The 23,941-nt window shown below is 47.4% G+C and overlaps 1 protein-coding gene across 2 annotated transcripts; it reads left to right on the forward strand.

Annotated features, from left to right (window-relative positions):
* The first annotated feature begins 41 nt into the window (after positions 1-41).
* On the forward strand, positions 42-23,166 carry PPP2R2D (protein phosphatase 2 regulatory subunit Bdelta). Of its 2 annotated transcripts, XM_051801184.1 has the most exons (10): positions 42-194; positions 427-525; positions 11,140-11,237; positions 13,391-13,556; positions 14,501-14,613; positions 17,134-17,311; positions 18,452-18,616; positions 19,894-20,063; positions 20,146-20,237; positions 21,221-23,166. In XM_051801184.1, exons 1-10 carry the CDS (start codon positions 188-190, stop codon positions 21,498-21,500), a joined length of 1,368 nt encoding a protein of 455 aa, XP_051657144.1. In that variant the 5' UTR covers positions 42-187; the 3' UTR covers positions 21,501-23,166. The 2 variants fall into 2 exon arrangements, with proteins under 2 accessions (XP_051657144.1, XP_051657145.1); XM_051801185.1 differs by lacking the exons at positions 42-194; positions 427-525; positions 11,140-11,237; positions 14,501-14,613.
* Positions 23,167-23,941: the final 775 nt, after the last annotated feature.

Below are 23,941 nucleotides of genomic sequence, written 5' to 3' on the forward strand. Positions count from 1 at the left end.
CAGCGCCGGGAAGCGCCCCCGGCTCCCGGCCCGGCCCGCCCTCCCCGAGGGGAGCCGGCGGTGACGTCACGGCCGGGCCGCCCGGCAATGGGCGCCATTTTGAAACCGCGAACCCTCCCGCGGCTCCGGGCGGCTCCGTCCCGCTCCCGGCCCCGCGCCCGGCCCCGCTCCCGCGGCTCCCCCCGCCATGGCAGGTCGGTGTCCGCGCTCGGCCGCGCCTTCGGCTCTGGGCTGGGCTCCGCCATGGGCTGCGGGTGCGCTCCGCGCGGCCGCGGGAGCCGGGCGCAGGCCGGGCCGCGCCGGGCGGTACCGGGGGGGATGCGGGAGCGCGGCGGCCCTGAGGGCGCCGGGCCGGACCGGGGGCGGCGCGGGCTCCCCACCCTCCCTTCTTCCCTCCCTCATCGCCCTCTCCCCTTCCCTCCGCAGGGGTGGCGAGAGCTGGAGGCGACGGCGGCGGCAGCAGCAACGAGTTGCAGTGGTGCTTCTCGCAGGTGAAGGGGGCGATCGACGAGGACGTGGCGGAAGGTGAGGGGGGCGCGAACACCCCGAGTGCTCCCGGCCGGGCCGGGGGTGGGCCGTGACTAAGCGAGCCTCTCATCCCACCTTTAGAGCATCACACACAACTCACGGCGCCTTCCTCCGGGGCTTTTCTGCTAATCCCAGAATTATTAGGGTTGGAAGGGACTTCTGGGGGTCACCCAGTCCATCTCCCTGCCCAGGCAGGGTCACCTGGAGCAGGTAATACAGGAACGAGTCCAGGTGGGGTTGGAATGTCCTCGGAGAGGGAGACTCCACACCCTCCCCGGGCAGTTGTTTCAGGCTCTGCCACCTCCATGGAAAGAAGTTCTTCCTCGTGTTGAGGTGGAACTTGTTGTGTTTTAGTTTATGGCCATTGCACCTCGTCCTGTCCCTGGGCAGCACTGAACAGAGTGTGGGACCATCCTGACACCCCTTGGAGATATTTGTGTGGATTGATGAGATCCCCTCAGCCTTCTCTTCTCTGGGCTAACCAGGCCCAGTTCCTGCAATCTCTGCTCATCAGAGAGATGCTCCAAACCCCAGATCATCTCTCTGGCCTCTGCTGGACCCTCTCCAGTAGCTCCCTGTCTTTCTTGTAGTGAGGAGCCCAGAACTGGACACAGTTCTGGGCTCGAGAGAAAAGGTACTGACAGTGATAAAACACAGGGAGAGGGGGGAAAAATTCCCAGTGGAGTCTGTCAGGCTTGTCAAGTTTTGCTCTGACGCACAGAGAGTGCAGCTCTGTCATTTGTGCTGCATTAAAAAGTGCAGTTTAAAGGCTTCCTGCAGCTGTGGAGAGATTTTATTCCCACTTGTTAACGTTTGAGAGCTATAAATAGGGATATTAAGCAGGGAAAAAGGGCACACCTTCGCATTTCTCTGAAACTTTCTGAGTGTGGTGTGTTTTGGACAGAGTAGAAAACAAGAAATGTTTTAATTGGGAAAAGTGTTTCTCTGTAGTGCAGAACCAAGGGGGCATTTTGCTTGACTTTGATGAGAAAGTTCCTTTTTTTCCCTAAATTTCCTGTGTTCAAACTGTCCAGGCTGGCACTGCTCCTTTCTAAAGTGTGAACAGACTTTCAGGGCTGTGTGTGTTCAGCTTGGGTTTGGGATTTTTTTTTTTACTGGATGCAGTAAATATTTTTCCCTTCTGTCTGCTACTGGGGAATTATGCTGACAGTGTTTTCATTTTCATGCCACTTGTTTGGCATTCCATTTAAAATAATAGCCATGGGAGGAATTGACTGGAAAACTGCTTGAGAAACTAGACTCAGTTGTTTTCTTCTCTTTTTTTTTTCCCCCCCTAAATATATTTTGTAGCTTTTACTATTGCTCTGAAGCTCCCAGAATTCTTATGGAAATATATTTAAGTAGCTTTTATGTTTGTCAGATGGTCCTTTTTTCTTGGGATCTGTCATCTGTGTGACTAGAAGTTGCTAAGGAAATGCTCCTGGGGGCATCTGGCTCCTGGGGTCCCTTCCCAGGAGCAATTCCTGAGCAATGTGGATTTGTGCAGAGCAGGAAGGCTCCAGGAATCGTGCAGAACCTGTGTTTTTGCAGAATTGGTGCTAGAGTTTGGTTTTCCTGTGGGAATACCAAAACTATTTGCAGTTTTTGTGACTCCTTGTTTTTATTTTGGATTGTGGCCTTTCCCTTCCCCATACTTTTTGCCTTGAAGTTGGAGCTCGATAATGAAAATAAACAGTTTATTTTCTTATAATTGCCCGAATTTAATTCAGCGGGATGCAGCAAGTGTGCAAATAACACTGCTGGAATTTTGGCTCCAGTTATGGACATATTTCCTCATTACCGTTTTTTCAATCTTCTCTTACCAAACTGCACATCCAAACCTGCTTGATGGGCAGCTGTTGCCTTGAAATGGCCTTGGGATTTCACCTAAGTTTTTGTGATAGTGAAAACTTTCTGTTTCTGTCAATTTTTGTTCAGTTTTTAAGCTCTCTAGAGGAAAATGCCAGCATGTCCAACCTATTCCATGCAGCCTGTCTTGCTAAATCTCCTCACAGAAGGGTCATTCAGTAGCTGAAACTCCAAAGCCTGGTGCTCAGGCAGCTTTACCCAAACATCACTTCCTTTACAGGGCAGGTCTAACATACATTTTATATTGAGTAGTCATTTCTCAGGTGTGTTGCTTAATAAAAATACTGTGACAAGTGGCTGTATTAGATTGGCAGCTGCCAGCTCCATTTTCAGGATTTTCCTAACTGGGTCATTAATACAGAAAATCACATTCTCATCTTTGTCTTGTGTGTCTGTGTTCCTTTTGTTCAGGAGGAGATCCCTGAACTCTGGACAGGCTCTGTGTCAGTGAAGGGAAGGGCAGTGTTCAGAGAGCAGGAAAATCCATCACTTACTGAATGTGGACTTTCTAAAGTATTGACTGTGAGTTTTCTAAAGCAGAAAACTTTGGTTGGATTCATGGAGGAGGACTGGAGAATAAAACAGATGTTGAGTGAAACATTTAATATTGAGGATGGCAATAAGCATAATTTAAAAACAAAGGTAATTTGAGATGTGTTGTAATAGTGTTGTTAGTATAAACCACGTGGCTCCAAACCCCACACTGATAGCCTGTGCAATTTGTGATTCTTGGATTGCCTCTTTCTGCAGGAAGGACCTTTCTAAATGTGGAATACAAATACTGCCTGAGACCTTATCTCTTTCATGTTTTCAGTGTTGAATTTGTTGTGTTTTGTTTTGTTTTTTAATTCTTCATATAGTGACTGGTATTGTCAGCCCTGATAAAGTGAGAGATCTCTTGTTATCCTCAGTTCAGCAAACTCTGCTTTTGCAGCCCATGGGGTGCTGGGTCACCTCAGCACTTTGCCAGAAAGCAGAACACCAGGAGCAAAGACAACCACAATCTAATAAAAATATATTGGCCTGTAATCCTGAACCTGTTCTCAAGTGCAGATACCAGTGATTTAGAAATGCTCTTACTGTTAGATTGTCTTTGTAAATCAGTGGTTTAAAATGTTCTCATGTGTTGTTCAGGAATTTAACTGGCCTGTTCCCACTGTTTTGAAAGGGAATTCTGGCATGATTTCTTGCCTTTAGAAAAACTATTCCAGTAGAGGTGCAGCTCTATGACACCTGGTTCTGGTCAGCTTTAAGATCATCTTTTTTCTGTATGAACTGGAAAATTTGGGACTAATGACTCCATTATTGAGCCATGTGTACTGTCTCCTTTCTGGTTGTCTCTGGAGTCACTTCATGCTGGAGGGGGGCAGAAGATGGGCTCTAAGCTGTGGTTTGGATTTTTCCTTAAAAACCAGTGGTCTGCCATAAGCAGGACTTCAGATGATCTTTGCCCTCCCCTCGTTTTGAGTTTGCCAGAGAAGCTGTGGCTGCCCCATCCCTGGAAGTGTCCAAGGCCTGGTTGGACGGGGCTTGGAGCAACCTGGGATAGTGGAAGGTGTTCCTGCTCGTGGCAGGGAGTGGACGGAGATGAGTTTTGAGGTGCCTCCCAATCCAAACTATTCCATGATAGTATTTCACAAACAGTTTTGCCCTGAGCACGTGTTGGGTTCCAGCTGGAGAAAGCAGAGTCAGCACTTCAGGCAGGCCATGTTATTCCAGAGGTTTCGTACAACCCATGGACCAAGAATTTGTCTTCACCCCAAGTTCCACAACACCCTATTACCTAAAACTGTGCTCAGCCAGTAGATAATCGGTATTTAATAAGTGTTCTTTTGAATTCCAGTGGTGTCAGACAACAGAAGCCCCAGGGTGTTGTGGCACTGGAAAGTAAATTCCACTGTCTTACTGTACAGTAACATGTCCATAACTCTGGGAACTAGTAAGAACAGGTGTGTTTTGTGAGAAATGCAACAGGAGGGAACTTTGGGAAGTTTCTAGATTTACAAGTAAATAGCCATGCTTAAAAAAAAAAGCTCCAGGTGATCCTCAGGATTTGTTGAAGTGGTCATGTGAGTGTTGTCATTCAGTTTTCTGTGGAGCACAGGATGTGTCCTGCCTGCTCACGTGCAATGAATTTCCAGCTGTGATCTTTACCATGGGATCACAGTTTGATTTTTGTGGTTTTTCTGGCATGTGCAGATGATGGGTTAATGGAACTGCAGGGACAGGAGGGGGGGACTGTGCATGTAAGTACAGAAATGTTCAGCATTGTGAGGGTTGGGACAGTGATATCTGTCTTTTTTGTAAAGGAAAGGAGGAGTTTATGGTCCAGGTGGAGACCTTGGAGGCAGTTGGAAGGGGTTCAGAAATGCCTTTTTTTGGCTGTTGAAGCTTTCCCAGAGCTTTTGGATTTAGCATTTCTTTCCTGACTCTGACACATAAAATGTTAGGACAGCCTTGTCAGAAAACTACACAGGTGGAGGTTTATGGGAATTAAGGGGGAAAACATCCTCGGCACCAGTGAAAGATGGGAAGTGGGACATTAAAGAACAGATTAAAAGGTCTTTTAAAAGACTAAACAACCACTAGGCTACAAGAGAAGATAAATTACTTGGCTTTAAACTGCCAGAGGACAGGGTTAGATGGGATATTGGGAAGAAATTCTTGGCTGTGAGGGTGGTGAGGCCCTGGCACAGGTTGCCCAGAGAAGCTGCGGCTGCCCCATCCCTGGAAGTGTCCCAGGCCGGGTTGGACAGGGTTTGGAGCAACCTGGGCTGGTGGAAGGTGTCCCTGCCCATGGCAGGGGGTGGGACTGGATGGTCTTTAAGGTCCCTTCCAACCCAGACCAGACTGGGATTCTGTGATTATGTTTTCATGAAAATGTGGAGCTTCAGAACACCCAGCTGATGAATGATAAATGCTTGGCAGCAGCCTGGGGAACCTGTGCACCTGGGAAATGTTGGGTATAGTCCCCATGTGCATCCTCATGCTTGGGCCGCTTGGGGAGTGTTTTAACATCTGGGGGAAAAGCTTAATCAAAAATGACAAAAAGCTTTTTTTTAAGGGACAGGAAGGGGTGAAAGCTGCAAGTGGAAGGAAAATTTGATTCTCCCATCATTTTAAGACCTTTCTGAACTCCTACTAGAAGTACGATGAACAGCATGACAATGAGCTTCTTAGGAAAAACTAACAATAGCATGAATTAATTAAATATACTTCCAGTAGGAGAAAGCTTACTGAAATTACTATTCTGGAGGTTAAAAGATAGTACTGAGGCAATAGGTTTGGACAGAGAATCCTGAATTATGTCATGAATATTAGAAACAATTTCCCTAATTTCTCATGACTTGTAAGGAAGGCACAGCAAGGGAACACACTCCTCTGCAGGCAGGAAGGGAACACTTACATCTGTCTCACTGAACTCTGGCTTTACTGCTCCCTTTTCTTGCTGTGCTTCCTTTATGCTTTCCTTGCTTGCTTTGTACTGACACATCCAGGCAACTCTGTGCACTCTGAACTCAGTGGAGACAGTCTTTGAGGATGTAATTTAAAGGACTTCCAGTACCAAGTCACAGTCTGCTTCCATTGGCAAGAAAACGCAAATTTAACTAAATGAGGGAAGGAATCTTGTCTTTTACAAGATGGAACTCTGAGGTGCTGCTGCATCCTAGAAGGAGGGTTCAGTGTTGGGTTTGCTGGGCAGGCTCTGGAGCAGGCCTTGGGAACACTGTGGCACCTTGTGCTGCTGCTTTTCCCCCGTGTTCCAGTGCTCGGAGCAGAATGGCCTGAGCACTCCTCAGAGGAGCCAAGTGGCTCTGCTCCAGCCATCCAGGACACACAGGAGCTGGCAGGCTTTCCCAGAGAACTCCAAACAAGATGTTTGGAGTTTGCCACAGCCTGTCAGCAGCAGCTCTGACCTCAGACAGCTTCTGCTTCCAGGCTGGCCGGTGCCGGCCGAGCCGCTGAGGAGCGGCCAGGGTGCCCTGCTCCTGCCCTTGCTTAACCTTAAATCTGTTCAGTGATTTAAATTAGTTCCAAAAGCAGAGTTATTTTGGACTCAGCTAAACCCTACCAGGTTCAGTTGAAGGCAATTCAAGCCATTTTGCAAGCGGATTGAGTATTAGGGCATAAAACGTTGTTAGACCTTATGGATGCTTTAGGTTGGCAGAGTGTTTAGCAGTGTAAGTTCAGAGAAGTTTGATCTGAGCAAAACTGTACCCCTTTGGTTTATTGTCCTGACTTCTGGTACATCTCACTCCTGTCTTAACTCTTCAAAGAAATCCTAAAAGTGGAATGTAAAAATTGTGTATTAAAGTGGCGTATTCTGAAAAACGGGTGATTTTGAGTAACTTCTATGTATACATAGATTATCAGTGGTTATTGGTAGCTGAAAAGTTCAGCTCACGTTTCAGTACAGTTCTAATTTCTACCAACTGTTAAAAAAGAGTATTTTAGGACATATTTTCAGAGCAATAGCAGCAATACCAGTCTGAGTCCATCCCCACTGCAGGGTAACACCACTCTGTTCCACTGACTGTCCTGGCAGCCACAGTTCAAGTGGAGAACCCTTGTTCACCTGGAAGCAAGTCAGTGACAGGTACAGGAAGGAGGGAGAGGTTGAATCATGGAATTCAGTGCTGGAGTCAGAATCCTGCTGGGACTGAAATTCCAGGATTGCCTGCCTGCCGCAGGACAAGGAGGAAGAGGAAGGGTCTGTTGGGAGCAGGGTGCCTGCCAGTGGCTTGGAGTGCTCCCCTAGTGTGGTGACTGCAGCCATCCCAGCTGGAGAACTGTCACACTTCCCTCTGCCCACCCTGGAGCCTTCCAGTGCAGCGGGATACCCAGGGAATGTTTGGGGAGTACAGTTACTGTAACTCAGTACCAGCAGTTCTGAGGCCCCATGAGTCTAGAACTTGAGCTCCAATAGGATTTTGGGTTTTAAAACGTTTTTTCTATGATTTGCTCTTTAGCAGGCGCTGGTTTCTAAACTTTTTCATTCTCTGTGATAATCTGCTCCCTTTAAAGGGTATCTCTATTTTTTTTTCACTAATCTTATTTGCTGCATTTTTTTTTTGGTGATTCTTTGCTGAGTTACTCTGAAGTGGCAGTTCCTTGCTGTTCTTGACTACCCCCATTTGTCACCTGTGGTCCCTCAGAATGGTCTGTTGTCACTGCCTGCTGCAAAAGAGTCCTATTCCTCCACAGCTCAACACAGTATTCCAGGGACATCCCAATGTCTGCTTTCCAGGTTGATTTAGGAGCACAGAACTGCACTGACCCCTTCTGCAGTCTCTGCTTCGTTCCCATCCACTGTAGGAGACCACACAGTGTCTCTCACTGCTTTGTCCACAGGATAACTCCAGTGCTGTATGACAACAGGGTGCTGGATGAAAGGTGTGTCACCTTTGAGCTTGATTGCAGGCACAGAAATATTCCCTCTGTGCTCATTCCCACTGGCAGTGTCCCTGGCAGTCCATGCCAGCCATCTGCCTTCCAATCCAGCCATTTCCTCTCAAAGCATGAGCTGCTGCTGCGAGTTCCTTCAGCCTTAGAGCAGTCCATGCTTTGGATCTCTAGGATGGATCACGAAGAAGGGGCTGTGTATTAAACTCCTTTTCAAGAGGTGGGACAGGAGCCAGGTTAGCAGATGTGCATTGTTTGTTTGTGTGCTGAACATAAAGTGGCATTGTCCATTACGTACTTGGAAGATTCTAGGTTAAAATCCCCTGGAAGTTGGAGCAGCCTCCTTTTTAGATGATGATAGAGAGCAGGGAGTGGTTCCCTGTTCAGTCTGAGGAGAGGGCTCCTGGCAAAAGGCTTTGAACAGCTCTGAAGGATGAGAGGAGCTGATGCTCCTCGTGTCTCGTGTTAGTCCTGAGCATGAGCTGCAGCTGCAAATTCCTTCTCTCCTGAGTGAGCCATGAAGTGATTCTGTGTTTTCAGGTTTGGGTTTTCACCAGAGCAGCAGTGCATGGCCAGCTGAGAGAGGAAAAGTTCATGGGAGCTAATTTTAGGCCCCTAATGTGGCTGGTGTGGATCCTTTTGCATTCTCCATTACCTCAAACAGAGCCCGGGTGCTGATACCAGTGTCAGAAATCCCATGAGGAATCCTGGGGGAATTCAGTTAGTTTGCAGGTATAAGCTTGCTGTCATCTCCAAATCCTAATAAAAGCTGGTCTCTGCCATCCCAGCCCTCTTCACCCCCAGCAGAGCCAGCTCAGGAGGCTTTGGAGGTTCTAAACTTCCCAGAATTCTGACAGGGATTGCTGTAGGGAGGTTCACACTCACAGGGATGGTGAAAGGCTTGAACACTTACCCTGAACTTGGACACATCCCTCAGGGCTCACAGCATTTCTCTGGGTCAGGGAATGGCTCCACCATATTACTGTGGAGATGAGTATTTGTAGGCCTCTAGTGTGTCGGGAGGGTGTTTCCTACCCATAGAAGTGCTCTGTGCTCTTAAATTTGGGGATGCTGCAGGGTCACAATGTAGCAATCCTTTTAATACACCACCTTTGAAACCAGCTTGGAGTTTCTGCTCTGGATGCAGAATGTAACCAAGATGGAACTCATTTCCAGAAGTGAGGCTAAACATGAATTTTTCATGTCTGGAAAGAAATATTACCAGCCTAATATCTTACTGTAAAGCCACAGGGCTTGCTGCTCTCCACAGGTACAGGAGGAGGATTTACATGGATACTTCTGGAGCACAGTCGCAGCCCCACGGGAACAACTGGAGGGAAAGTTGGACAGACCTCTGTTTCTAGAATATCACTGTCACCAAGGTGTCTGTACCTGAGAAGAGAACTTTGGATGCTGTCCTTGAGCAAATATCATGATGTCTTGGCTTGGCTCATCCTTTCCTGTGTTTCATTGGGAATTATTTTGCTGGCATGTAAAAAAGGCTGAAAATAAGACAGAGAAATAACATTGGTGCTTGTACATGTAAGAAAAAGTTACAACATCTAATAAAAACCTTTAAAAATCCAAAAGTTAATGTGATGATGAAGAACCTGCAGAGGTTTGCTTTGTTCTTTCCTAAAAGTTCTAAGCTGACTTGGAAATAAAGAGCAAATGTAGGTGGGTAAAGTGTCAAGAAGAACACTGATGGGTTTGGAATTCATTCTGGGCTTTACTTCTAGTCTTGTGCTTTTAATTTTTTTATTTTACCTGCTTTGAGGTGGTAGAGTGCTGAGGGCAGCGGGTGGAATGATTTAGGGATTGATCTGCTTCAGTTAAACTCAGCTAGAGGGAAAACTGGTTTGAATTAATACTTTTAGATATAAAACAAGTACAGTGATGTTGAAAAAGGTGATTCCTCGTATTCCAATTTTTTAACTTAGAAAATATTTGAAGGAAGTTTCTGTTTTTGTCTTGCTGTGCCCTCCCCATGTCCCTGTTTCCTAGAGCATGTTGGTGACAGGCTATTTCAGTGTGTGTTGTTTACCTCATCAGTTCGTTTCTTTTTCCTTGATTCTCTACTTTTCCATGGTGTCTCCTGAAATCCCTGTATATAATTGGTAACAACTGGTAATTGAGTGATAATTTCCTTTAAAGAAAGGTGACTACAAAACTAGACATGTCCAGAAGCAGGTTAGTAATGCAATATTGAAGGCTGGGATAAATCTGTAAAAAGATGATATTTACTCATTCATTTATTCATTCTAAATAAATTTTTTAATCCAAGAAGGTAAATCATTATCCCTATGCCCTAGGAGAAAACTTTTAAGGTCATCTGTTAATAAAAGATGAAAAATGAATTATATATTGAGAATACTGGTTAGGGTTTCTAATCACCTTCCTCGTGAGAGTGGGGCGTTATTGAAAGGAATTTCGAAGATAGAACATCAAAATCAATACAGAAAAGGGGTTTTCAGCAAGTCTCCAATTGCACACTCTGGAACTAATTGCTGTCATACTCTTCAAACCTTAGAGTTTTGATATCTGCATCATAAAAGCAATATTTGATGTGAGCAGGCCCAGCAGGAACAGTGTTTGCTGAGTGCTTTGTTGGCTTTGTTACCATCTGCCCCAGCCCTGGGACAGACATTTCCAGCTCCTTATCTCCTGCTCCTTGGCTTCGGGTTGTTTGATTAGTTCTTTATTGCCACCTCCTGATTGGAGTTGTGGCTGCAGTGGGATAAACCTGGGGGCTCTTAAGGCCAAGTCTGAGGGCACTGCAGGCAGTTGGAGCTGGAGGTCCAGAGGGCTTTTCCTTTGCTCTCCTGGTTTCTTGTATCTTTGCTGATGCTTCTGCATGGAGCTGGTTCAGGAAGCTCCACTGGAAGAATTCTCCTTCTATTCCCCCCCCTTTGACAGAGGGGAGCTGCCCATTCCAGGCTCCTGAACTAACTCCATGAGTGCTCGGCTCCAGGAGAGGCAGGTGAGCCTCAGCCTCACCTGGATCAATGCAAGGGAACACCACACATGGATCACTTTGGAGAGGATTCCCACTTTGGGGAGCTTGGAGCACACATATGTCCATGGATATGGCAGCATTATGTCCACAGTAGAACAAACACTTTGGCTGAAGGCCCCAAAGCTTACACTGAGATGAGTAAGTGTTTTAGCTTGTCAATAAAATCATGTTAGGATTTGGAATGTGGCTTAATTTAGGGATGTAAATGAAGAATTGTGTCATTGCATTAGTATAAGTTGTAATTTTGTTTTGTGTTCAAGTCTTGAAACTCCTTGATTTGCTTTCCACATTACAGTGCTGTTTTATTTCTGTTCTCTTTACAGCTGATATAATTTCAACAGTTGAATTTAATTACTCTGGTGATCTTCTTGCAACAGGAGACAAAGGTGGCAGAGTGGTTATATTTCAAAGGGAACAAGAGGTCAGTGACTCAAAAAACAAAAGTGCTGTTACTACACCGTTCTTGTGTTGCACAGTCTCACTTCACCTGTTCATGCCCTGAGGTTTAAATGCTTCAAATGGAGAGTTTTCTCAGAAAACTCCAAGTTAGCCAAGTTTCTAAATGTGTGCCCTGTGCTGCACTCGGTGGGTTCATTTGATGGGGGTTCCTCCCTTCTTCAAAAAAAAAGTTCCAAAAATCCAGGTGGTTTCTTTGTGTATACCTGGCGTGCTCAGTGTCACTTTGCAGGATTGCCTGTGGACTTTTCCTGAACCTTCCACTGGGTCAGGCTGAGCTGAGATACATCACAGTGCTTTGGAGAGGATGTAAGAAAAGTTTATAAAATAAGCTGCAAGGATAATGGGATAAGGTGGTTAAAAATTGATTTAGGGTCCTATGACTCAAAACCAGTGGGAGCAGCCACTTCTCCAGAAACCCCTGAGTGTTTCCAGTTGGGAGGGTGGGAGGATTGTCCCTCCTGCAGTTCACAGCTCAGCTGTGTGGCAGTGCTGTAACATTCCTCTACCTTCATCCTGCTGTCACATCCCTGAGCTTGGATACCCAGAGCAACAACAGGGGTTGGAAACGTGCATGAAGTGCTGGAAAATAATGGTTGTGTCTGGGATTGTGTTCTTTAAAAAGTCAGTATTCCACTTGGCAGTTCTGTCCCCCCACCAAAGAGCATGGTTATCCTGTCATTTGCATCAGAGTTGATGAGAGATTGAGCCTTTGGTTTTGAGCCTTTTCCTGGACCAGAAATACCAGAATGGATTGTGGAATTTTAATTCAGCTGGTCTGTGCATGAATATTACAAGTCTGTGTGTTGTTTTCCCGGCAGAATCCCTCTGCCTTCCTTGTGTGGCTCAAATAATGCTCAGTTAATGAACACCTCGCCAGTATTTTGCCTTTCATGCTCACTGTGGTGCTGTTCATAACCCCTTTTCCCAGAGGTGCTGTACTGGTTGTACTGGGAGGGCTCTGGAGCTGTGAAATGAAAACTGTGCTGAAATGTTACCCGTCTGCACCCAGGCAGCTCAGGGCTCATCCATCATTTACTCTGGGTACAGACTTAACTAAGGCCCAGGGAGAAGGTCAGAAGTGCCCCCTGCTCAGGACTGATGTTGTGTGTAGTGGGACTATTATGGGGTGGCTCTCAGCTGCCAGGGCTCAGTTGTTCCATAAGGCAGAACCCACTTGTCACCTCACTTCCTCAGAGGGTGGGGAAAACCAAACCCCAAGTACACAGGAAGATTCAGCTGTCTCCTTGGGAGCACGTGGAAACTGAGGGAAGGGTTGGGCATGAGGGACGTTTCTCTTGTCATGTGCAAAACTGCAGGAAAAATCTAAAGTGTATAATCTTCAAATATAACAACAATATTTTTACCCAATGTGAATTTAAGACTAGGTTAACCAGGTTAATGTCAGCTTAGGGTGGTTATACAATTCCCCAGACACTTGGATTTGGGAAGGCACACTGGAATGCTGTGCATCATGCCCTGGGCTCAGATGACTTGATTTCACTTGCAAGCAGCCAATTATTCCAACCTGATGTGTGAGTAGAGAGGGAAAGCACCAGTGCCAGCAAAGGCAGCTCTCTCCAAGGGCGGGGAGCTGCTGGATGGGGTCAGTTGAGAGGGTCCTCTTCAAAATTCTTAAAAGTCGAATGACCTGTAGGGAGTAAAATCATTTAAAGTCTCAGAATCAACTGAAACGGTGCATTGAGGAAATGTGGAAACTTGTGAGACACTGCAGGGGAAAACTCAACACCAGTGGGGCTGTTCTCCAACATGAGCCAATAATGAACATTAACCTACTTGAAAAGCCTGATAACAAGTTGCCTCAAATCTGATAATGCAAATCTGTGGACACTTGGAACTTTGCTCTCTGTTCCTTGCTCCCACATCCACAGAGAAGGATAACAAAGCCTGAAGGGTACACAGATATTTATAAATAAAGCTGCATTTTGGAAGAGGAAGGTTGTGTGCACTGTATTGATGCTAAACTGGTACAGTATCAGAGTGAAAATGTAAAATTCACCATCTGTTGTAGAAGTGGACTTTCTGTTGGACAATTTCTAGACACTAATTTGTGCCCCCAGTGACATCAGCCTGAAGAAATGCTCTGTTCTCTTGCAGAGTAAAACCCGTCCTCTCTCTCGGGGAGAATATAATGTTTACAGTACCTTCCAGAGTCACGAGCCTGAGTTTGACTACTTGAAAAGTCTAGAAATCGAAGAAAAAATTAATAAAATTAGGTGGTTACCACAACAGAATGCTGCTCATTTCCTGCTGTCTACAAATGGTAAGGACCCTTTCTTTTTACACAAAAGACTTTGTCACTGGAATATTGTCTCAGCTGTGACCCACTTGGGGGTTTTCTGAAGTTTTTTGGGGTTGTTTTAATGTCTTTATTTGCAAAATATGTTTTGATTGTAATGTTGGGTGTGAGGTCTGTGTGAGTATTGAGTGTATTCTGTTTTAGTGCATCATGGAGCATCTGTAAGTGGAAATGTAGAACTGGGGACTTGGGTTGGTGCTGGGGGAACAGTTGAACTCCATGATCCTAAAGGTCTTTCTCAACCTAAACTATTCTGTGGAAAAGTTTGCTCTTATTTTCAGAGGAAGGTGCTTGTTCCTCACAGTTTGGATCACTTTTTGCCCTGTATTTAAAAGACTTTATGTGAGGTCATCATAAACTTTTAAAAGCAGGAGTGACTTCCGTCTGCTGGAACTTGAAATTAAAATCATTTACTTTGATATGTCTTAATAAACTTAAAGCATTCTTTAAACTTTGTCATCTTAAATGCTTTAAAGCTCTGCAGGAGTTTAGGGAGGAGAGATTTGGTTTCAGTTAGCCAGAGATCTCACTCATGGGTGAAACAAATGTGTACCCATGGGTTTGTTGGGTTTTGTCCTTAGCACTGGTCTGTTAATGTACTTCAGATAATCATACAGGGCTTAGTGGGGAACTTGGGTAATTGGTGTGTGAAAGCCCCCTGTGAAGGGTCCTTTGGGTGATTGGGAGGCACAGGTCTTATTGCTCAGGCACAACTTTGGATTTTATTCGAACTGCGCATCCCGTTGGGGACAAAGAGCTCCATCAGGGTAAAGAACTCTGCCAGGGTCCTTTCTGCTGCAAGCAGGGGAAACCCAGACAGGTCAATAGTGTCCACTCTGCTCACTCCCTACTTAAGGTTTTTATTTTGAATTGAACTCATTCTCAAGCCTGTGAATTTTTGGTTTTAGATAAAACTATTAAATTATGGAAAATAAGTGAAAGGGATAAAAGAGCCGAAGGTTATAATTTAAAAGATGAAGATGGAAGACTTAGGGATCCTGTCAGAATCAAAGAACTACGGGTACGTCTCTGACTTTACATATTTTTTTGCATGTACTTCTCTACCTTTGTGCTCCCAAACTGAAATGTGCAGGTTAAAAATGATGTTTGGGTCAGGGTCATTGAAAACTTTAGAAAAAATGAAGACACTTCATTTTTTATATATATATATATATATATAAACTATTAAATAAGATCCCTCTGGAAAGCTTGATGGAAACTTTCATGGTTATAATATTGTGTTTCTAGGAACAAGACTCAAAAATTGGAACAGGGTGCTGGATATTCTGTGGTTGGGTAGAAGGTGTGTTTGTTAGAGGCAAAGCTGAAGTATTTGGATAACCTAAAGTGCACTGGAGTAGTCTTGGACATCATGCTGTAGTGGGCAGTGCTCCTAACTTGGGATCGCTTAGATCAGGAGCTCAGGAAATGAAACATGCAGAGTTGGGGTTTTTATTTGGGTTCTATGTTGCTGTCACCATAAACAGGAACAGAACTGGGGCTCTCCCTGCTCTCAGAGCCAGGGCCACCCTTACACTTGTAGTCACTCGTCTGAACTTGCTGCTTCTCTGGGACTGGAAGTGAGGGCTGAGCTGCAGCCCTGCCAGGCACTGCAGCTTGGGAGAAGGGATGATGGAGTGAGCCAAGTCTGAGCAACAGTTGGGAGGAGGAAAAACCTCACCTAGAGCTTCTTCCATGTGGGTTTAGAGAGCCAGTGTAGCCTGGGCTTTGGGGGCTTTGATGGCAAGTTTTGTTACAGAAATATGGTCCCCATGTTTTATTAAGTGGGGGACATGGAGGAGAAGCAATACTGAGACCGTGGCATTTCCAAATACCATTCCTGATTTTTCCCATTAGTGCACTGTGATGTCACAGCCAGGCTGGGAGCACTGGCGTAGTGAGATAGGACATGGTCTGATAAAAAGTAATGGATTCATTGTAATCATTAGTTGGATGTAAACAGCCTGGAGATACAAACCCAGGGAAGCAGTGAGGGAGCTCTGGGATGATCTGGTCTCTGGCTCCAGGCAGATGGGTTATCCAGGACACTGTCAGACCTGGTCCTTAGCTGGATGATGCCACTTGGGGTTGTGCTGGGACAGCCCTGCTCAGTGCTGGGCACTGAGGAGCAGCTTGAGGGCAGGTTAGGCCTGGCTCTGCCAAACCCTGGCACCCTGAGCTCAGCTGGTTGTGGCAGCAGGACACCCAGGTGTCTCTGAATTTGTGCTGACTGTTCAGGAACAAATTGGGGATTTCTTTGAGAAATGTTCTTGCCAATGTCCTGAGCACCCCTCTGAGATCTGGGGACATTTCTAAGGGCTTGTTTCTCTAACCGTTAGATATTGTTACAAACACACCCCTTGTCCTGTTGGGTGAGGCACAAAGGGCTGGGTTTGACAGGTGACTGATGCAGAAGTCGGTGCCTGAGGTTTCCTGTCAGCAGTATCCAAAGTCAGCATCCATATGCTCTTTCATTATTTTTCTTGCTCAGTAGTTTTCTAAGTTGTTTAGTCACTAAATCAATACAGAAATCTGTGGTGTGCAATTAACTAATTGCCATCAATTAATTAAACACACCTGTGGGTTCCCAGGGCTCAGTGTTGGGGCCAGTGGTGTTTAAGATTTTATTGATGATCTGGACAAGGAGTGCTCAGTCAGTTCGCAGAGGACACCGTGGTGGGTGGGATATTGATCTGCTGGAGGGCAGGAAGCACTGCAGAGGGGTCTGGACAGGCTGGATCTGTGGGATGAGGGAAAACAAGGGCAAGTGTCGGGTCCTGCCCTTGGGTCACACTAACCCCATGGAACACTCCAGGCTGGGGCAGAGGGGCTGGAAAGCTGGAAAAGGCCTTGGGGGTGCTGGTGACAGCAGCTGGACATGAGCCCAGATGTGCCCAGGTGGGCAAGAAGCCAATGGCCCCAGTGCCAGCCATGGTGTGTCACAGGCCCAGGGCAGGGACTGTCCCTGTGCTGGCACTGCTGGGGCACCTCCAGTGCTGGGGGCAGTTCTGGGCCCCTCGGACAGGAGAGACATTGAGGGGCTGGAGCATGGCCAGGGAAAGGAACAGAGCTGAGGAAGGGTCTGGAGCACCAGGATTGGCTGAGGGAGCTGGGGGGGCTCAGCCTGGAGAAAAGGAGGCTCAGGGGGGACCTTCTCACTCTCTGCAACTCCCTGACAGGAGGGGGGAGCTGGAGGGGGGGTGCAGGCTCTGCTGCCAGGGAACAGGATGAGAGGAAACAGCCTCAAGCTGTGCCAGGGGAGAGTCAGGTTGGATGTTACAAAAAATTTCTTCCCCAAAAGGTTGTCCAGGCCTGGCACAGCTGCCCAGGGCAGTGGTGGAGTCCCCATCCCTGGAGAGATTTAAAAGGTGTGTGGATGTGGCACTTGGGGACACGGGTTATTGGTGGCCTTGGCAGTGCTGGGGAAATGGACTCAGTCTTGAAGGTCTTCTCTAACCTAAACGATTTGGTGACTCTCATTAATCTCTTGTGGATCAGGAATGAGTTCTCTGCCCACAGTGAGTGGCGTTTCTCTGTGCAGGTGCCAACCCTGAAGCCCATGGACCTGATGGTGGAGGCGAGTCCCCGCAGGATATTTGCGAACGCGCACACGTACCACATCAACTCCATCTCCGTCAACAGCGACTACGCCACGTACCTGTCTGCAGATGACCTCCGGATCAACCTCTGGCACCTGGAAATCACAAACAGGAGTTTTAGTATCCTTTGGTGTCTTCGGGGCACACCTGGTACAGCTCAGCTGGCTGTGTTTGAGAGAATCGCTTTAATGGTATTAATTAGAGTGGGTGTTTGAATCCAGGGATTCAAACAGGATTTGTAAGTGTGGAGGTGTAATGCAGTGAAAGCAGGTGTTGGAAAGATCAGTCATTCCTGAGGGCAAGTGTGCTTCCAATAGAAAGCCATCAGTAAAATACCACAGAGTGTGTTCTAAGGAGAAACTGAGGAATTGCAGGAGCATCCTTAATTTGTGAAGATCAGTCAACTTAAATGAGAGTTGCCAGACTTGAAAACCAGATCTTTTCTTACTGTGTTACTTGTTTCCAAAGTTTAAGGTCTCTTAACCAAGTGACACTTCTCTTAAAAAAAAACAGATTTCAATATTTTTCCATGTCACATGATTTCATTAACTGCAGAAAGAATTTTCAGATCTTTTTGCAAACCTGTGTGTCCAAAACTAACTGTGTTTTACATCAACAAATCTGCAGTAAAACAAAAGTTACAGAAGTACTGTCTTCTAAAGAGGTAATCTTGTAAAGTTTTAGGTCGTTTTCTAAAGTTCTGGGTAAAGAGATGAGGTATGTTTGGTGTTCAATAGGAAGCATTAAGAAGGAGGCTTGAGAGGACTTTTTGGACTTTGATGATCCTTGTGGGATATTCTGTGAATCTGAGAGTCTAAAATTGTCCAGGTCTTAGATTTCAGATGGAGAAAGATGGAGAGGGACTTTTTACAGGAGTGTGTGATGATAGACAAAAGGGGAATGGCTTCCCACTGCCCTCTGGCAGTGGGATAGGTGGGATATTGGGAAGAAATCCTTCCCTGGGAGGGTGGTGAGGCCCTGGCACAGGTTGCCCAGAGAAGCTGTGGCTGTCCCATCCCTGGAATTGTTCAAGGCCAGGTTGGACAGGGCTTGGAACAACCTGGTCCCCCTTCCAACCCAGACCATTCTGGGATTCTGTGATCTGTGAAATCCAGACTTCTCTAGGCTCCACTTTACTTCGTGTGCCTTGCACACGGCAGAAGTTAAAGCTCCTGCCATGGCATTTCCAACACTTGTCACCAATTCCCTGCCGGAAGGGGTCAAATGCGAGCCGTTCCCTGCCTTTACCAGCCGTCCCAGACATCGTGGACATCAAGCCGGCCAACATGGAGGAGCTGACGGAGGTGATCACGGCGGCCGAGTTCCACCCGCAGCAGTGCAACGTGTTCGTGTACAGCAGCAGCAAGGGCACCATCCGCCTGTGCGACATGCGCTCCTCGGCCCTCTGCGACCGCCACTCCAAGTGTGAGTGACACACACACCCTGCACGGGGGGCACCCGGGTCCTGCTGGGCCACGCCGGGGTCGGGGACAGAACGGGTGCCTTGTCTCGTTCTAGGCCACCACCGGGCACAAGGGGGGCAGGAGGCAATGGACCACCTGGCTCTGCTCCTCTTTGCCCATTTTTGCCTCATAAACTGATGGGAGAAAGTGCTTTGGGCACCAACAACACCTTTCTTCTGGCCACGCTCAGCTTTGGTGCCTCTTAAATTATCTGCTCATCACAGGCCGGTTCAGAGCAGTTCATCCACCTTTGGGTGTTAGAAACTGGGATTAGTCCTTGGGATATACACTGCAGGTGGCCAGGGGTTCAAGGTGAATGTTCCTTAGGCTGCTGAGCCATGAAAACTCGTCTAAGTGAGGAAGGACGGCATTGCTGTGGAAGTCCTAAGGATCCCTGTTCCCTGCCCTGTACACAGCTGTGTGTTCCCTGTTCCCTCCTGCAAGAGCTGTGGTTTATCAGCCCTGTGGGTTGACACACTGACAGTTTCAGGTCAGCTTCCTGCAGTGCAGAGAGAGGTTTCTTGGTGCTGGAAGGAAGTATTTGTGCAATAGGAAGCGGAGAATGCGAGGCCACTTCATTGATTCAGTTCAGTGTTGCGTTAAATCACTTAAATGCACTTTATTTTTAGCTGCTTGTGACTCAGTCACCTCCTGTTACAAGGGGTCTGTCAAAAAAGAGCAAGTTCTGGGTAGCCTGGGTCAGGAAATGCTGATTCCAGAGGTTGACTCTTGGATTTAAACAACGTGTCTTGATCTGCTCTCTAAACCCACACAAAATGTTCCAAGTGTAGCTGCTCACATTTCAGTGGGGTGTTTAGAACAGTGTTGGTTCAGGTCTAAAGAGAAGTAGTACACTGCCCATACTCTCCTTGTGTTTGGGATGCTGCTGTTCCCATCTGCTCCTCTTCCATGGGATGTGCAGATCAGGTGTGGTGTTTACTGTACCAACGTGCTGGTTTTAACCTTTTTCCTCTGGCTGATCCCCAAGACCTGTGAGTTGTGCTTTGCTGGAGCTGTGCTGTAGTTGAGTGTTGGAGATGCACATGGTCAGTCTGATGGCCTAGAGCACAACAGTGCTTTAAAAAAGAGTATTGCTAAAAAGTATCTATTTTCTTCAAAAGTATCTATTTTCTTCAAAAAGAAACTAGTAATTGATTTAAAATTTTCTGATACTGAAAAATGTTAGAAGCTGTAAGCCCTGGTGTTGGTTTCACCTGGAACTGTGTCTTCTCTCTGCAGTTTTTGAGGAACCTGAAGATCCTAGCAGCAGGTCATTTTTTTCAGAAATAATATCATCGATATCCGATGTGAAATTCAGCCACAACGGGCGATACATGATGACAAGGGACTACCTGTCTGTCAAGGTGTGGGACCTCAACATGGAGAACAGGCCTGTAGAGACCTATCAGGTACATGTTCACCTCTTCTGAACCATCCCTTTTCCCCATTTTCCTCTGCTTCTGTGTCCAACCCCCATTTCGTGTCCCCAAGGTGCACGAGTACCTCCGCAGCAAACTGTGCTCCCTGTACGAGAACGACTGCATCTTCGACAAGTTCGAGTGCTGCTGGAACGGTTTGGACAGGTGAGGAAAAGGGGCTGGGGTTCCCTCAGCATCAGGAGTTGGGCTTCCAAAGTTGGTTACTCAGAATGAGGCTGCAGGTGGCTCCGAGTTACTGAGGGGAGAAATCCCACTGGAGCACTAGGTTTACACAAACAAATTTGGCAGTGGGATTTCTGCCCCTCTGCTCTGTGAGACTCCACCTGCAGAGCTGCCTCCAGCTCTGGGGCCCAGCACAGGAAGGACATGGAGCCGCTGGAGCGAGTCCAGAGGAGGCACCAGGATGATCAGAGGGATGGAGCAGCTCTGCTGTGAGGAAAGGCTGAGAGAATTGGGATTGATCAGGCTGGAAGAGAGAAGCTTTGGGGTGACCTAATTGTAGCCTTCCAGGGCCTGAAGGAGCTGGCAGGAAAGAAGGAGAGAGACTATTTACAAGGGCTTGGAGTGACTGGACAAGGGGGAATGGCCTCCCAATGCCAGAGGGCAGGGTCAGATGGGATATTGGGAAGGAATCCTTCCCTGTGAGGGTGGTGAGGCCCCGGCACAGGTTGCCCAGAGAAGCTGTGGCTGCCCCATCCCTGGAAGTGTTCAAGGCCAGGTTGGATGGGGCTTGGAGCAACCTGGGCTAGTGGAAGGTGTCCCTGCCCATGGTTGGTCTTTAAGGTCCCTTCCAGTCCAAAGCAGTCTGTCGGTTTTGTTGCTGTGGGATAAGGGGATGAAGTCGCACTAGGAAAACCTGCTTTGCTCCTGTAAAGATGAACAAAGAATTAAACTGCAGCCAACTGCCAGTGGCAGGATGGGGAGAGCAGGGCAACACCTGGAAGAGGAAGTGGTGCAGTGGGAGCAGTGCTGCAGTCCCAGAGGAATTGAGCAGAGGTGTCCATCTGGCAGAGTGTAATGGACTGGCCATGAGCTTGGCCTGACAGTGACCTCATGTGTGAGAGAGGAGGGGGGAATATTATTTCTGGAGACCTGACAAGATCTACCTTTCTTCTGCTCTTCACCAGTACAATCATGACTGGATCTTACAACAACTTCTTCAGGATGTTTGACCGGAACACGCGCCGGGACACGACTCTCGAGGCCTCCAGGGAGAGCAGCAAATCCCGTGCCATCCTAAAGCCACGCAAAGTGTGCACAGGGGGGAAGAGGAAGAAGGACGAAATAAGCGTTGACAGTCTGGACTTCAACAAGAAGATTCTCCACACAGCATGGCACCCCACGGAGAACTTCATCGCCGTAGCTGCCACCAATAACTTGTATTTATTCCAGGACAAGATTAACTAGGGATGGCTGCCCGTGGACAGAGTCTCGTCTCGCATAGTTCAGCTCAGTTGTTTATCTGTAACAGAAGGCCTTGTTGTCCTACCAGTGAAGAACATTGATGCACTTACTTCCCTTGAGCTAACGGAGAGGATCTGGCCTGGCTTTGAGTCCCTGGAGTGGTTCTGCCTTCGGTGGGGGGGGAGCGCCCGGCGGCTTTCGGGGAGGAGCCTCCCCAGGCAGAATTGATGGACAGTGCTCAGTGAGGCCAACACAAAACAAATGTATTTATTGACGTCTGAGCCTTCTTTCCAGTTTATAGACCAAAAAATTTAACACCCGAGAAGAAAAGGTTGTCATAAAAGTGTAATTTCTCGCTCTCTCTGCTGTAATATTTGGGCCTTTCAGAACATTTCTTGTGCTTGATGCCTGTACACATTCCTCAGGCCTGGAGCCAGCGCAGGGTCTGACCTTGATCACTTAGGTAGGGCTTGAGTTGGGTTCTAGGCAGGTGTCCATGACTATTTACTCACCAACTGTATCTATAACCACACCTTCTGGTGTAAACCACTTAATAAATAACAGCCTATCAAACGTGTTTTTAAAGCTGAAGGGATGTATTCAGTCTTCTTTTTGTATTGCATGTCCTGAGCTGGTGCAGAACAGTCCTGGTGGCACCTCTGACAGGGTTTGCCCCAAAACACCGAGTTTTTGGCAGACTAATACGAACTTTTTTGTGTAGTATTTCAGATTCTAAATTTAGAGTTTCCATGGCATTGTCATAGAGTTGGAGTTGCACTGGATTTGTTGTCCAAGGCTCTGTGTGTGCCGAGTAGGAGATGGAAAGGGTCCTAGAAACATCCACAGCCTTAACCAAGTGTCGGCCTTGCACGGAGGGAACCGAAACATCGACACTTCTCTGCCCTGAGGATAAAAATGCAGCTTCTGTGGTGCATCCCCCCCTCAGCCAGAGGCAGAACTGACGTGCATTATGGTTTTTAACCTTTTAAGTTCTTGTCATGAAGGGAACAGTTTATTTTAAGTGTTTGGCACAGTACCTTGTGTGTCCCCTGCAGTTCCAGACCGGGCCCAGGTTGTGCCCAGGGCAGATGTTGGACACCCCGAGCACAGCTGGTGTGACAGCAGCTGCTGGGACTCTCCTGCCCAACTTGTTTTAAGCCTTAGGTACTTTTTCTTTGTTTTCTTTCTTCCAAAGAGGCCTAAATCACATCCCCCTCCCCCGGACGAGCCGCAGGCACGTCCAGCAGCCCCGAACGGCCAGAGCCTGCCCTCTGCCATGTGCCTGCAGCCTGGGAATGTTTTCCCAGAGCCCCCAGCTTCCCCCAGGCAGCCCCAAGTGTGGTTTACACTCCATTTTCCCTGGAAGGAAGGTGTGTTACGCTCCCAAGAGCAAACCATGGCCATCCCACCCCTCCCGGTACCACCCCTGAGCCAGAGGGTCCCCGGAAGGTGGGAAGGACAAACCCTGAGGTTCTACAGAGAAAGGTTCAATTCACTCAGTCCTATACTGTACTTGGTTGTGACACTTTGGAACTCCTGAGATGTGGAACGGGGGGGTCTGAGCCGTTAATCCGACCGCGTTCCCAATGCCTGCTCGAGCCGATCCGTGGGGTTGTACATAATTGTTCAGTTCTTTTGACCAAAAAGTTTAATAAATTTTAAATGTTTACCTGGCTGTGCTCCCTGTGTTTTGATGATGTTTCCTTTGTGTGTGAGGGAATTGGCTGGATGGGCCAACTGAGGGTGCGTTTCAAGTTGGGATGGTTGGTGTGGAGGGGCCAGGGCTGCTTCCCCTGCTCCAGGACACAGCAGTGCTGGCTGGGCTGGATCTGTTTTTTCAGCAAATACAAGTGGAATGTGAGTAAAGGGAAGAAGGATATGATGGAATCTCCTATTCCAATTCTGTTTGCTTGTACCACTTTCAATTAAATAGTTTTTGACTATTCATGGAATTTTATCCTTTTCATTTTACCTTAAACCAGATCTTAGTGTCAGATTGATAGAATTGCTGCCCAGTGGAGCAGCCTGGTCTGGTGGATGGTAGAAGGGCATGGGGATTGGAACCAGGTGGGCTTTAAGGTCCCTCCCAACCTTGGCCAGTCCCGGGTTCTGTTTCAGCCCAGTGGCTTCAAGCAGAGCCCCCCATGCCAGAGCTTTGGAACTGCATTCACTCACTGCAGATCCAGGACTGAGTGGGCTCAGCCCCTCAGTGATAATTATACCATGAAATTTTAATTAAAATCTAGATGAATGAAGAACGAGGAAGCATGAAATGTGTAAGTACCTCTGAGCCCTCTGTGCCTGAGCAGGGAGGAGCCAGCAGGGCCAGGGGTGGGGGGGTTGCCTGCTGACAGCAGAGCCACGTGCAAGACTGGTCTGAAGCTGTTTCTATAGAAACTTCTGATTTTTGTGTCAGTTGTGAAGTGACCAGTGTGAAACTCGTG

This window comes from Manacus candei, unplaced genomic scaffold (genome assembly GCF_025592945.1).
Source record: "Manacus candei isolate 608988 ecotype Guabito, Panama unplaced genomic scaffold, ASM2559294v1 h1tg000050l, whole genome shotgun sequence".
NCBI lineage: Eukaryota > Metazoa > Chordata > Aves > Passeriformes > Pipridae > Manacus > Manacus candei.

Coding starts and splice junctions, on each gene's coding strand:
- PPP2R2D (XM_051801184.1), top strand. Junction 14,614..17,133: donor TCAGAATCAAAGAACTACGG/GTACGTCTCTGA, acceptor TTCTCTGTGCAG/GTGCCAACCCTGAAGCCCAT. Junction 20,064..20,145: donor GGCCTGTAGAGACCTATCAG/GTACATGTTCAC, acceptor CGTGTCCCCAAG/GTGCACGAGTACCTCCGCAG.